At 41.5% G+C, this 15809-nt stretch overlaps 1 protein-coding gene across 1 annotated transcript in view; it reads left to right on the top strand.

Moving 5' to 3' along the window:
• snta1 (syntrophin, alpha 1) overlaps positions 1-15809 on the top strand; it is a 35899-nt gene that overhangs the window by 7640 nt on the left and 12450 nt on the right. The window contains exon 2 of the mRNA XM_079341093.1: positions 3960-4145. Coding sequence (XP_079197219.1) covers positions 3960-4145 — 186 coding nt within the window. The remainder of the gene's footprint in view (positions 1-3959; positions 4146-15809) is intronic.

Here is a 15809-nt window from a genome sequence, read left to right as displayed (position 1 = left end):
GGAAATAGATAGTATTGCATCGTCACGTATCTTAAAATGTTTTATCCTCTATGTGAATGTTGTAGGACAATAGTTGTAACTTTTTGGGTTTAACTTTGAAGATCAAACTTGTCCATTCTTGACACTATTTGTTTAAACTGTAAAATCTGGCTAAATCCTGACGCATAACAAACATCAGCAGTATTTTTTTTAGAGTTTGACTCAACATAAATAGAGGGCAGTGTCCGATCTTGGATGGATTACATAGCCTAATCCTCTACGCTAACAAGTTACTGAAAGAAGAGTCAATAAATTAACTCTGTCTTTTAACAGACAAGAAGTACTCTGCCACAGTTTAATAGCCTAATATTTGGTGATTTGAAAAGCTTTGGTAACCTTGGAGGATCAGTACCTCTAAATCTGAGGCCATGGTTCTCAACCGGAAAAAGGTGGCTTGCCCTCTCCGGAAGCACCCACGTCATGACTGAGCTGCTGGTTTTGATACCTTACTCGTGTGCAAGCGCTGCGGGAGGAGTAGCGTGCCGAAATTTGAGGATATAATAAGAATATTGGCAATCGTAGTAGTGTGGATTGCCTTTCAGGCAACCACCCTAATAAGCTCATACCTTTTAAAACAATAAGCTGATCATCTCGCTTGCCTCTTTAGTTTGCAGCTAACTCAGCCTGTAAGGGCAGCAATGGAGACTCAAAATAATAAACTAAAATAAACTTTAACGAGCGAGGAAAAAGAGCACGTCAGTATTTCCCCCCCATATCATAGCATATATTTCTTGAATACTCAGCCTTGATTATAGCCCATTACTCTGTTTTTTTTTTTTATCCACTAACCACAGTGGCAGGTAGGCAAAAAATTTAATTTTCAGCCCTGAAATATTTTTCTGGCTCCAAAAGAAACGCAAACATGGTGATCAGACATGACAGGCAAACTTAAAGCTTGAGGTGACTATAATCATTCCACATTTAAAATCTATTGGACCTCTTGGGCTTTTTGCCAAAAAGAAAAATCTACCAAATACATCCAACATAATTTGTTATTTTGAATGATGAATCTAGTTGTTGAATTAGATTGCATTGCAGTTTTGTGTTTGGCAATCTATGGGATGATATATGAGACGTATGCCAGTTTAGATGAAGCTATAAGGTCACTGCTCATATTCTCATCTGCACTGACACTCAGTGTTGATGTCTGTAAGACACTACATCCATCCTTCATTAGACACGGTTGGGTGGTCAAAGGATCAGCTCCAGCTACGTTTAATTTTGTTGTTGTTGCCTTTACTCTCTGTTTAGCTCAGTTTTCTTTCAGACATTTTTCAGGCACGATTATATCGCTCTTTAATTTCATGCACCTCAGCATGCAACTACTTCCTTTTTCATAGAAAATCTTTTGATCCAATAAACCCTAAGATCAATTCGGCCATTGTGCCCGGTTCACCCAGTGGCCACTGACGACTGGATGACCAGGGTTTAAGCTTTCAACTCTTCGTGTACGCACATAACAATGATATTTATTCAGCTTGTGTATTGCTTGAAGTACTATGGGGTTCTCATGCACTGATAGGAGGCTATAAACCAATGCAATTCAGTGCAGGTCATGCGCAGTGTGCAGATTGGGGCAAAGGTAACCTGAAGGTTAGAAAAGCTACTTGTGACTTGATGGTATTCAAATGTAATCCTCAGAGCAGCTGGGAGAGTTTGGATGGAGCGCTGAGCCACAGGTCTATCAAGCAGTGTCATAACTAAGGTTTGTCTTTTAGTTACAACATGGCTGCTCAATTTTATTTTATGGCAAAACACATAATCACGATTATTTTGGATTGATATTGAGATGATGATTATTAAACATGATGACTCATTGACATCTGCATCACAAACAATGTTTGAACTCTTAACACATTCTGAACACCTTAAAAAACAAGAATTAGATGGAAGTAGATGAGTGAGGAAAATATGAATAAAAAAAATCGTCAAAAAATAAGTCATAAATAAAAAGTAATAATTATAATTTTAACAAATGAAATGGCCAAAACATAACTAAAACTTTGAAACGTCACGACAAAAACTTTGGCCGAAACGAGGGCAACACTGCATGTGGTACAGTAATCGATTCATTTCGTAGCAAACCGTTTATACGTTGCTGCTTTTAACTGTTGAATTTTTTATTTATTTTTTGTTCTATTGAATGTAACAACATTTATCTTTATACAACAAATTTCACATATAGCTAAGTACCTAACGTACATGTATGGTTCATTATGGTTCGCAGATATTTATTTTAGCTTAGCATTTAACTTTTTTTCTACAACTAATCCAATAGTCCGACAGCAGGGCATTCAGCGTCTCAGAATCCAGACTAAGAATTGATAGTTTTCCTTCAGTTCTTTTTCATGATAGCAGCCAGTTGAAGCCCTCACTCAGAGACCATTAATGATGCTCCTCGTCTTTCTGTAGACTAGCTGTTTGATGCTAAACCTCTCTATGGCTTTCTCTCCAGCTGAATATGATCAACTCTCTTGACATAAATAGATTTTATAATTATTAAGTTCTTGGGTGACAGTCAGAGATGTAGCTGCATGCACACTGTAGACGACAGTAGATGAATCTGATTACAACTCTGCTGATATGATTGATACAACTCCTAACATTGTTGAAGTTTCCCCTTCACCTCAGCTCCACTTTAAGACTTTCTATTAATGCATCATGATTCAGCACAGGTCACCACCTCACATCTAACACTCAGTCAGGCAGTAAACTAACGTCTAATGCCAGGGAGCGGTCAAGTAACGGCTAAACCACTCTATCGAGACAAGAAGAGCATTGACATGTATTCTGATTGGGTCAGCTCAGCCCTCCTTTTTTTTTTTTTTTTTTAAATGCAATAATAGTGGCCTCCAATGGAAGATCTACGAGTTAAATCCAAAGGAATCAGCCAGAGGAGGCAACCTGTGAAAGATGTATCTGAATTGAATTACATGTAATCCTCTTTTAGATCATTTCTCACTCGCCTGAAGGTAGGAGTCTAACTGCCAGCTGACATTAATGACCATATTTCTCATGAGGAGTCGAGCCAACAGCAAGTGGCAGATCCATCAGCTTACACGCTGACCTTCTGTAACGAGAGGGAGAGAAAGAGCAGAACTGCAGAGGTTCGTACAGACTGATAATTGTTGACATCTGTCCTCAAATGCTCTCATCACTTGAGGACTAAGTTGGGTGTGGCATCATGGATGCTGTTGAATTTTAACAGCGACATGTCTGTGTTAGTGTACAGCTGAGTTGTGTTACGTCGGTACATCCGTTTGCTTCTAATGAATGCACTGTGTTGTCAAATTGAATAAGCTTGCCCCTTAATGTTGTTTTATTCCATCAGTAATTATTTTTGTCTGTATTTATTTCTGCTGACGTTTTCTATTCTAGATGCCTGTTTGGGGGCCTTTTGCCTTTATTTATGGGGTAATTGTAGAGAGACAGGGAATGTAGGGAGGAGAGGGTAATTCGTCATTCAAAAGTGGAGGGCGGGACTCGAAACCTGTGGCTGATGAGTTGAGGACTGTGGCTTCTTTATACAGAGCCAGCCCACTTACTAACCTACTGAGTTAAGCCGGCACTCTATATAAAAAACCTTCTTTCTGCAGCAGTAGTTCATGTCTTTGTTTAGAGGAGATTGCATCAATCGTTTAAGAAGACGGAAACTTAGCTTCCCAATGCTCAGCTAAACATGGAACTGGAAATCTTGTGTCATAGAGGTTAGGTGTAAATGTAATAAGATATACCAGGAAAGAATAATAATCTATACAAACTGATATTTGCAATGCATAGTCTCACTTCCAGCCCGACGAGTTTGGTATTGGAAGTGTTCTGTTCAAGATCTGAGTAGAAATGACCCGTCACGAATGAAAGGGCTTTGAGTGTGTGAAGGAGGACTGTCAACATTTTCCCCCCTTTTTTGTTTTTAACAGGTGGGAAGGAGAACAAAATGCCAATCCTCATCTCCAAGATTTTTAAGGGTCTTTCTGCCGACCAGACGGAGGCGCTTTACGTTGGAGACGCCATATTGTCCGTCAACGGCTATGACTTACGAGAGGCCACGCACGATGAGGCTGTGCAAGCGCTGAAGAAAACTGGCAAAGAAGTCATCCTTGAAGGTGAGATATTTTGTGTTCAGGAAAAAAAAGAAGAAGAAATCAGAAGCGAATGCGTGACTTCTTTGTCTGATGCAGCCTTTCACTCTCTTCTTTCTATTCTACGCTCTGCTCTGCCGACGATTTTATCTGCGGTGAAATTGTGTAAGAATGCGGAGAACAGGGAGGATGCTACTTTCAAAATCATGCTAGTTTTCAAAAAAAATGACCTAGCCTGCCTTTAAGGCAGGGTGACCAAACGTCTAATTTAGCCCGGACATGTCCTCTTTTTACGTCCTGTCCGGGGCTTTTTTATAAAATCATGAAAATGTCTGGGGTTCAAATACTACGGTAGCTACTTCGTGGCGTGATGTAATTCTCGAGAGACTGCTTTGTGGGCGGCTCTGCGACGTGCACAGGAAACAGCAGACAGCGGCAACAGAGCTGACAGCGGAGCAGCATTGATTGCACACAAAATGCCGAAGCGTAAGTGCAGCTTCACAGATGAACTACAAAAACACTGTAAAACACTACAGCAGCTACACAGCAACAGCAAAGAGATGTCTAGCAAAGACTTTTATGCTTATTTGTTGAGCAACTGGAAACTGCTGGGAAAGTTCTGCAGAAAATATGGACGGGCAGACAAGGAGGATGAAGAAGAAAAGCAGGATGAATAAGACAAAAAAAAAAAGATTAAAAGTAGATCATTTTTGTTTGTTAAGTTAGTATTTTTGTGAGCATTTTTTCTAATTTATTATTTACCTTGTTACCTTGAAAAGGGATTTATTAAAAGCTGGATTTTCTAACACAAAGAGTTCATATTTTCACATTATTTGAAAAGAGAGCTATTATTTTGTTACATATTTCATTTGCTTTCATTACAGAAGTTACATTTGCACCATTGAGGCATAATAAATCATGACCATAGACCTCTGAGAAGCCTGTCTGAATTTGTCTCATGGCCGTCGCGAGTGTCCTCTTTTTTGGAAATCAAAATATGGTCACCCTATTTAAGGGTCACGTGATGAGCCGAGAGAGAGGATCTGTTCAATTAGAACTTTAATCAGACTTTATAGGTAACATCTAAATAATGAGAAGAATTGAAACAGTGAGGATGAAACCAGAGACTGAAAAGCAAAGAAGAATGCCATTGTAACTCTCGTGTGGAGTTAGTGGAACATCAAATGAGTGCACCAGAGGTTGGTTCTGAATCTGAAGATGGTGCAGAACTTCACTTCAGCATAAATATCTTCACTTCTTGTGTGTATAAGATGATCGACAGTTGTTTGCTGCTCTTTCTTTCCCGCTCTCGTGTTGACTCGCACGACCTGCCAGCGCTTATTCTCCTGATCTTTTCTGTCCACTCTTTTCGTCATGTTCTCAGTGTGTTTGTGCCTTCATGGAAGTGTTTGGGTGTGCATATTTGCCTCAAGGCATCAGTCCGACATCAAATACAGACAACCTGTTTAATCTGAGATGTGATCTTTCGCTCTGAGGACAAGATAAAGGATCATAAACAGTCTTTTCCCCTTGCCAACGGCTTGCATCATACAAATCTGCGTCCCCATACCGAGCAGACGTCAAGTGTCTGGATTAAAGTCTAAATTCACTTTTTGCTCAAGGCAAAGGTTGAGTGAAGTTATGATTCAGAAAGAACATGTTTTCATGAGGAAGAAAAGAACTTGACACTTTGTTCGTTTGCTTTTATTGTACTTTTGAGTCATGTGTATCCCGTGTGTCACATTTTGAGTTGTTTCACTCTCACACACACACACGCACACACACACATAGCCTGAGCAGACACTAGGTCAGGGATGTAATGGAGCTCTTAATGTAAACAAGTGTGTCACTTCATGTACAGCAAAAACTAACAAACTTCAGTATTTAGTAATTAAACTTACAACATGTAGATTATAGCAGGTTTAATAAACTGAACCAAATGATACATGAAACAAAAACTTTCCATTTCAGAAAAGAAACCCTGAAACAAGAGTTAGCATTTTCCATTTGACAGCAGTTCTAACTTGCACAGTGGGTCAGCGTCTGTAACTCCAGCCAGCCGAGCAGATACAGCTCCAAGCTTCAGCCAGGGGAAATCATTGCAAATCCTCCCCTCCCCACTGTCTTGCTTGTCCACAGTCAGGCAGAAAAGTGTTGATATCAGACGGCTCAACCGGCGCGGCTCTGTGATCCGTCGTGTCAGGAATCATTTCATGGGTTTTCCCTTCTCCCCAGAGGAGCCCAGAGAGGAGCCCAGAGACGGAGGAAGCCTGAGGCTCACTGAAGGGAGAGGGTTGAGTGTGTGTACTTTTTTTTGATGTCCTGAGATTTCCTTTGATACTGTTTGCATATGTCTGCCTGTCTGACCAGGAGATAGTCTGACCCAAAGTTTGAGGATGCATATCTGGAGTGGAAACCTTTGGAGTATTTTTAGGAACAGAGGAATAAGAAACGGTCAAACCGTCGGGGCTATCTGCTTCCCTGCAGCTCTTTTTAAATCTCTTATTCCAAGGATTTTTAAAAATGTATTTTTTTTTTTTTTTGCATGATAAAAATACTTGTGAATATATGACATCTAGTTCAAGCACAACATCTCTTTCTGTTTTGGCATTCTCTCAAGATCCCCGGAAACACAGTCATGAAACAACCTCCTTGTTGGCAGAACTGCAGTGTTAAAGGTCGGAGTACCAGTCTTTCTTACATGTGCTCAGCAGCAACAAAAACAAGCCACCGCGGCTGTGCTCGAGGCTTAGTTTGAAACTCAGACGGCCTTGACTGAGATCAAGGAGAAGCTGCCTCCGTAACATTAAAATATCTGGAATATGTGAGCAGCAAGACTTGAATCTGTCAGATAAGTGCTTTCACAAAAGGAGTTACATTACCGGCCTGATTGGCGAGCCGAGCTTGTGGCGAGGTATTTTTCTTTTTCCCTTCAGACTCTCATATGAAGAGGTATTTTGGATCGGCTGTATTAAACAGTCTTCTTTTCACTCAGATCTATACACCTTTGATGTTTGCGGCGGCATATTAAAGGTGTTTATGTTCAGAGATCTGCTTCGTACCTTCAGCAGTTTAATCAAGCCGAGGAACATTTTCAAGGCTGCTGTACGAGTTCTCTCAGCGGGTGTGTACTGGAAACAGTAGATTAAAGGGTTAGTTTTTTCTTTTTCTTTTTTTTTTTGAAGTTATATATGGTACACATCCACGCTCGAGTCTGTCGATCAGAGTAAGACCATATTAGCAAAAGCTTTGGACTGATTCCCTGTGAATGGCACAAAAGCAAAAAAACTCCACCCCAGCTGAACAAATAAACATCAGTTTAAATCTGGGCCTTGAACATTCAGAGAAACCAGCAGGATTAAACTGGACTTCAAAAGTTTATCATCGTAAGAAACTTTCTGAATCACTGCATGGAAAAGTAACATGAAGCTCCACATGGGAAGAGTCCATGAGCGTTTGGTTAAGTCAAACGACTCATTATCATAAATATTAATGTATGCATTTGTTTTGCATGCTGACTGTAGTGGTTTTTGTAAGACTCAACTGATGCACATTGAGCTCACTGCAGAAGGAATGAGATCATTGGACACACTGAATGTACACTTCCACAGATACAGATGCATTTCAGTCATTGATCGTTATTGGTAGGGGCTGATGTCATGTTTCATCCCCACCTGCCCCGATTTCAGGCCACAGAACCTTTCCAGAGGTTAGATTCTTTAATGTCTTCCACTTTGTAAAACTCTGTAGCTTTCATTCAGTCATACTGAGAAAAAGGTGACTGATGACAGAATACGTTTCAGTTTAAAGAGCACTTTAGTGTCTGCAGTTTTGCTAAGTACTTAAATACGAAGTATATTCAATGTATCTTATCTTTTTATTTATTCTTTATTGAAAAAAAAAAAAATCTTTCTAAAAAGAACAATAAGATCCATCACGTTTACAGGCGGCCTGACACTAAAAACCCACCCGACATTGAGAAGGTGCAAAGCTCTTTGGATAAATATTAAATACATCTACAATGCATAACCTACTCCAACTTCAAGTTGAGGCTACTTTTAGAATCTTTTCACCTTTTTATTTTCCTTCAGAACACTTCCTTTGTCCTTAATTTGTCTCAACAGAAAACCTTTGTATACGGTTGATAAATCTTCATCTCTGTTTTTAAAAGAAAAAAGATTCATAATAAATGTTATCTCCAGACACTATACAAAAAGAGCAAGTCTCGGCAGTACTCTGTATTGTGTTGTTAACAAAGACCCAGCATTAATCCAGCAGCAGCACAACACCTGGAAACATTTCACAAAGTCCAGCCGTGACATCACGGGAAACACCAGGTCAGCAGATCAATCGTTAGAGCGCTACATTCTGTCTTCACGCTTTGACCCACGGTGTACCAGCACTGTGACTCCAAGGACAGTGTTTAACACACACACACACATTCACACTTACCCAAGTGTCCAGACCTGTCCTTTGTAGGCCATTCATCCTTCCTGTCTGCTTTACACCTCATACGTGTGTGTGCGTGCTATGTTGCTCTGTGTGTTTGCTCTTCTGTCAGACCTTGGTTGCCCGGGGAACAGCCTTACCATTGAGCGATCAACCACACACGCACACACTTTCCTTTTTCTATGGTTTCACAGTAGTGGAATGCACCTCATCTTGGCTAGCTGACGTGATGGATGTTTTTTTTTTCTTCTTTTTTTTTTTCTGGAGTCGAAATTAAAAACCGAGAAGAAACATAAAGCAGTCCAGAGACCAGTTGTACATACTGGTGCTTACCCAGTTCTCTTCAAGCTGCCAGCTTCTTGTTTTTCTTGTTTCTTGTGATGTCTTATACTTTCTAGGTGTTCTCCCACTTTCACATAATCGACATATGAATATTTTATTTTGAAAGGAAACCCAACATGAAACAGATGTTAGCCTGACTGGGAGAATGTCAGTCTGACCTCGACTCCACATCCTCCATCTTCCCCCCTTCCCTCTTTATGTTGAAACACAGTCTGAGAAACTCACACTTGGTAGATGCTGCAGATTGTTCTCTATTAAAACAAACACACACACACACACATTCACACACAAATGCAGGTGTATGGACACAGCACACACACAGCCAGGCTGTAAATGTCGATGGGAGGAAATGGAAGCACCGGAGTTTTTATGTTTTCATCTGGTCTGTTATATTTACCCGACCCTCTCAGGTGTTTACTGTTTCCTCTGACACACACGCACACACACACACACGCTGATTATTCCGTCAGTGTTTTGATTTGAGGTGCAGTAGGAACACAGAGGCTGAGCACCAGAGGGCTTCCTACTGGGAACATATAGGGAGCAGGCTTTCTTTTTTTTCCCTCTTCAAAACAGACACATTGATTCTTATTTGTGGTAACAGGTTTGAGGAGAGCACGGGGATGGTTTACACACTCACTCTCACACCTGGGAGCTGCCCAGTGATGACTTTTTTTATTCTCACATATGTATTTATTTTTTGCCTGGAGAAGCTGTTTGTAAGAATCTACATGTATGGACTGGCTGAACATTGAATTTACCCAATTAGACCCAATTCTGTAGGAGGGTTTAGATCAACAAAGTCCATTAGTGAAAGCAGCCACTAATAAAAATCTGAAGTGTGTTAAAACGTTCTGATTCTCTTTCTGATTCCATTTACAAATAGACTTGAATGGACTTCCACTTTATACTTTAGGACTACCTGTTCAGAACATTCACAATGAGCTGGATGGGTTTTTTTTTTTCTTTTTTCTGCCTTTATGGTAGAGACAAGATCGGGGATAAGATGGGAAATCAGGGAAAGAGACATAGTCATTACAACAGAAACAATTGACATTCAATCGACAAAAATTATATTGAAATGCGTTGATTTAATGAATGTTTTTACTTATTTCCAACACACAATATATCCTGATTAAAGGGAAATGTCATCCAAAAAAAAAGCCACATTTCATAACTGTTTAACAGTGCCTTGTGTCCGCTCTCAAAACCTGAGCAAAGACATGCTGCCATCAAACAAAGAGAAGAAAAGTGATGACAGGGGAGCTTAGCAGAGCAGAGAGAATTCCTCCCATCCGCCCCCTCAGTCGATAGCTGTACGACGTCGGCCCGTTTGATTGGTGGTTTACAAACTGAACACCTCCCTTACATTGTGACTCCATTAAAACACTGAATGACGGTTCAGATGCAGCTCAATGATTCCAAAATGACTTCAGCTCAAACTGTTTTGGTGTTTAAGCTTCAGCAGCCACTTCAACCAAAACATCTCACAACTATTTAACTGTGCACTGGTATGTTCCTCAGCGCTGTGAAGCAATGGTCTCACACACTAAGAGCAGAACAATAATAATTATAATAATGCAGGGATCTTTCTTGAGTACATTAGGAAAGACAAACACATTTTTTATCTTAAAAAAAAAACCCAAGTGTGATGGCTTGGTGTTTGTTCTAGCTTATTTCTCTCTCGTGGCACCTCGAACGACTGAAGCAACAAGAAGTCAAATCAGTTGAGAGAGTTTGACTGTCTCGTTCCATATGGTTCGGTTCCTTTTATACTTTCTCAGAGTTTTAAGCTTAATGTCAGACTACGTTTTTACAGAATTTACTTTAAAATCCAAGGGGACATAATTTCCTGTGCCTGTCTTTGTGTACGTGTGTGTGTGTGTGTGTGTGTGTGTGTGTGTGCGTGAGAGAGTGAGGGGACACACTGAGAGAGAGAAAGAGCTAGTTTGTTCTGCCAACAAATTTCACTGCTGCTTCTTCTGGTCCTGTTCTTTTCATTAAGGTAGCGTCCAGGCTGAGTGCACACACACACACACGGATTAACTAGGCTTAGTTGTGGAAACGTTAGTCTTTTTTTTTTGGGGGGGGGGGGGGGGGGGGGTGTAATGGGACATGTTTGTGTTCTCCACATTGGACTGTTAATGTTTAAACATGAACTTTTGACCACCTGTTTGTTCATTGTGTTTGTACAGAGTGTTTATAGCTGGGAAGAAAAGCACAAAACACTAAAGGAAGCTCAAAAAGAACCGAGAAATGAATCAACAGTGTGAAAATAACTAATAATTTGTTGCAGTGGACGTCTTTGACTGTCCACTGAGCTCATCCTTTGACACGTGAACACTGGCGTTCCTCATCTCTGTGTCCTCCGTCGCTACGTTGATTGCTCATTGATTTCGCCCATCAACTTGTGTTGCGCCCGTGCCGTCCCTGCACGCTCCGCGTCGGGTCTGAGCTCGATGATCTCGTCTGACACATCGATCGCTCTCAGTGGACTCCGTGATTGCTCTCTAGTGTTTAGTATAAATGTGGCTGCATCGCTCCTGTGGAAGTGAGAGCATTAACACTGCCTCTAAAACTCTCCCAATGGGAACATTCAATATGCACAAACAGGAAGGTGTCTCAGGAGTGCCTGAGGTGAGATTAGGTCTGAAGAGGTTCATTTGGGTCGGTGATGAGTGTTCACTGAAGGATGCTTTGTCAGCATTCTCAACAAGCGCTAACCCCAACCTAATCTCTCTCTCTCTCTCACTGTCTCTCTCTCTCTGTCTCTCTCTCTCTCTCTCTCTGTCTCTCTCTCTCTCAATCTCTCTCTCCCTCTCACTGTCTCTCTCACTGTCTCTCTCACTGTCTCTCTCACTCTCTCTCTCACTGTCTCTCTTTCCCTCTCTCGCTCTCTCTCTCTCTCTCACTCTCTCTCTCACTGTCCCTCTTTCTCTCTCCCTCTCTCTCTCTCTCACTGTCTCTCTTTCTCTCAATCTCTCTCTCCCTCTCACTGTCTCTCTCACTGTCTCTCTCACTGTCTCTCTCACTCTCTCTCTCACTGTCTCTCTTTCCCTCTCTCTCTCTCTCACTCTCTCTCTCACTGTCCCTCTTTCTCTCTCCCTCTCTCTCTCTCTCACTGTCTCTCTCTCTCTCTTTCTCTCTCACACACGCTGTGCTCCTCCATGTATAACGTGTGTGTTAATCTGCCACTGCAGCACAGTGCTTCTGTTAAACAGCACATGTGTACACAGTTACCTGAGATCATGTCCATACTACTACACTCACAGTATCCCTGCTAATTATTCAAAGGATGGAAACAGGCGGCTCCTTTAGAAGGCTAAAGACTGCAGATAAGCAGTTTGAGTTACATTTTGCTTTGATGGCTAAAAACCACATTTCCTATCTACAATCTCGCTCTTCAAGGACGTGTGGATACAGCCCCTCACAAGACCATACATACCATTAAGTCTTTTTAAGCAAGGCCAGCAGAGAGATATTCTGTACACCCCAGCCCTATCTCCCTGCACTGATTCAACTCTGGTTAAGTGAGTGATTTATGGAGTATAATGACTTTGGGGAGTAAGTTTTTTTTTTTTTTAAAGGGCCTCATCGGGAGACAGCAAGCTGCTGGTAAAACTGTCAGCACTGTTCATTCTTTTTGTTCAAGTTCAGGTTGAGTTGCTGCAGCAGAATGTGGCTGTTCACACTTTCTATTGTGCGTATGAAGTTGCAACAGACAAACATACTGCGTCGCCCCTGTCCTCCTGGAGGGTGACCCGTGTCTCTTTCGGACATTGGTAGTCAGGTAGCCAATAGGAGGGGAAAGCAAGTTAGATTCTCTTAATTCACAGTATAAATTCTGAGCTGGTGTCTCTGGGCCGAGCTGTCTCAGCCCCCTCGGAGAGATGAGAGTCAGTGTTACTGCCCATTAGCTAATCTGTTCCTCTGCTTGGTGGCAGCTGCAAGGCTCTGTAGTTTGGACTGTTTCCAGTTGTCTTTTTTTTTTATGGTACATTTTGTGTCTCCTTGATCCTCCTGGAATTCTTCAGTCCTCTCCTGGAGTTTGCAAGAAAGTAAATCGATTTTGCTGAGAAATAAAGGTACTCAGTGCAAAAAAAAAAAAGGAACAACTGTGAAAGCGGCTGAAATGTTATCCTGCAGCAAAACACTGACAATGTTTGATTGGGTTAGTAGAGACCTGCAGGTCACAGCAAACTGCATTTTAAGCAAACTCATGTTAATAGTCATTTTCATGCTAAACAGCGCAATAATTCACAAAGTACTGTACACATCATACTGTACTTAAACAAATGAAAACACTAATGTGGAAAATGTTTAATGAGATGATAAATCAAACAGGGCGATAAGTTGATGTTGTTGCAACAGTCTTCACAGTGCACTCACTATATAACCTGAAAATAGTTTATAATAGTCTGAAACAGCTTTACGAGAGCCCTCATGCACAGCTCAGCATGCAATTAACTTGCAAGACGGCAAAGAACAGTTGTGTGGAAAGCTGTTGTCTGCACCGCTGAGCTCCTGTTCTTCTTCTCTCTTCTGAGTCGGACCTGCAGGATTAGTACATTTCATTCTGTCCCCCAAACATCGCTTGGATAGCTTGTCATGCTGGATTGGTACAGTCACTTGTGTGTCCTTTGCCATGGGGGCTCAGTCTGCTGTCTTTGTCACATTCCTTGCTTTGCTGACTTTCACTGCAACCTAATGAAATATGTTTGGGGGGGAGGTGGGGGGGGGGAGAAAAGGCACCAAAATTGCCCCTTGGTTTTGCAGTCTGAACGGCTCGTCTGTCCTCTCCATTAGACAGTGTCACACTCTTATCTTGTTGCAGATAGAATGACTTCTGTCAAAACTGGAAGACTAATTTACAGTCCAGGATTGGACACAGTTTTGTGTTTTTCTCTTTTATCTTAATTTGATCTGCTTGTCAAAGTAATTGACGCAGTTGCATGCAAGAATATTTCAATGTGGCCCACACGCAATCAAACTCAGATATGTGCCTGTGCACACGGCACGCACCAGTACGTCATCAGACTGGGATCTAGAGGTGTTCTGGCTGCTCATGGAACCTCGCAAAAAGGTGTTGCGCTTCTTTGAGTCATGTCATATCTGCCGACACAACCCTACAGAAGTGCCAGTGACATGCATGTAGCACTATAGCACCTCATTAAAACTTTCTGCCTCGCGCTCTTGTGACAGTATAATTATCACTTTGAAAAACAAAACCTTCCCCTTAAGGCTGAATGAATCTCTCAGACGCCGTCCTCCATTATTTTACAAAGCCACTTCTCCTTCCTCGGGGCTGATACAGAAATGCTCCCCAGTGAAGAGATAAAAACTCCCCTCTTTGTTTAGTCACCATCTGGATAAAGGCATGTTTTTGGAGGGCAGTTTCATCGAGTCTGATTTAATTAATGAGATGATTTTTTTTCTTTTCTGATTGAAGTTTTTCTGTCAACCTTCAGTCACCCTGGGTCTGTCTCGTTCAGTCATAAAACACATAACGCCTGCACATGTTCCAGTGTGCAGTGGCTGACTGTGACTAGTTCACGGTGCTCATTTAATGGTCAGTCAGTGAAGCTAAGAACAATGCTATCTTTGTGATACTGTTGCAGTGGTTCCTCTTTCTTTCTTTATAGTCACTGAGAAAAGTTGACGTGTTCCACTTTCTCTGCACTCTTCTTACTTCTAGTTAAAAAAAAAAAAAACCTTAAAGACTCGTCACTGACTGGTGTTTATTTCCTTCCATCAGAAAACCCTGTGTAGCAGTGTACTCACAAATTCAGGCGTTTTGTTAGACGTAGCTGCTCGCACTAACCTGTCCTTCTTATCGTACGTTACCTGTCCAAACGTGTGCTGAAGTGTCTTACGCAATCTGTTTAAGATGCGTCTCGCTTTCTTTGTTGCTTCATCAGATCGTGTGTCATGTGACTATACATCCGTCACATGACATCTCAATACAATTTAAGCTCCTGTGTTTTTTTTTTCCTCTTGTCAATTCAGTCCTGACGTAGCCTCAGTTGAGTCGAAAAGCGTTGACACATCCGCGTTCATAAAAGATTTTCGTGCTGCATCAGAGCGCCTCCAACTTTCAGTTTTCGACTGCTTTTCCACACAACCAGCTTTGTTTGTAATCAGGACAGTTATTCGTTCATTTATTAGCTGGTGTGTGCCGTTGAAGAAAGAAAAAGTCCAGCCCATATTTAGCTCTAATCCTAAAAATCCTAAACAAAGTTGTCTGACTGTTATTTTCTTGTTCAGGATGTCAGGAAAGGTTGGTGGGAGTTTTGTGTGGTGAACGTGAGAATGAAGGTTTCTGCAGTCATCAGTGATAAATATTTTTTTGATAAAAAGCAGTAAATCAATGATTATCCATGCAGTGATGGATATTTGCTGTCATTTAGCATTAGGCTAATATTGAGTTAAAATCTTTGGATAAAAGCAGCAGAGAAATACCACATCTACCTTTCTAGCCTTGTTTTTTTCTTTTGCTCCAATACACCAAGACAAATTCCAAAAACGATCCTGATCCTGATGTCAGTGTTTATTAAAATCAAAAAGTCACCGGTTTACTCCTCTTTGTCTACGCTGGGTGTACTGTAAGTGTATCTGTCCCAAACCTCCACGCGTGGCCCAGCTTTCACACCTCTAACCATGTGGACTCTTCCTCCGTAGCCGCTGACCCGTGAGGACGTCGTGCATGGAGTCAGCGAGGCAACGCATTAAACCTCAAAATAACATAGCTTTATTCAATCACAAACACTCCGTCAGACCCTCTCTTCCTCTGCGGCGTCAAGTTTGCATAACAGGCCCCCCCTCTGAACCCCTCCGCCCTGATCTGGGGCCCCTGAGCTCTCTGCCACTCTCCCTGTTCATTCAAGGTTCAGACTCCAC

Source organism: Symphodus melops (genome assembly GCF_947650265.1).
Source record: "Symphodus melops genome assembly, chromosome: 4".
In the NCBI taxonomy this organism is placed as follows: domain Eukaryota; kingdom Metazoa; phylum Chordata; class Actinopteri; order Labriformes; family Labridae; genus Symphodus; species Symphodus melops.
The sequence above is the reverse complement of the archived record's forward strand: the minus strand, read 5'-3'. Positions and strand labels throughout refer to the sequence as shown.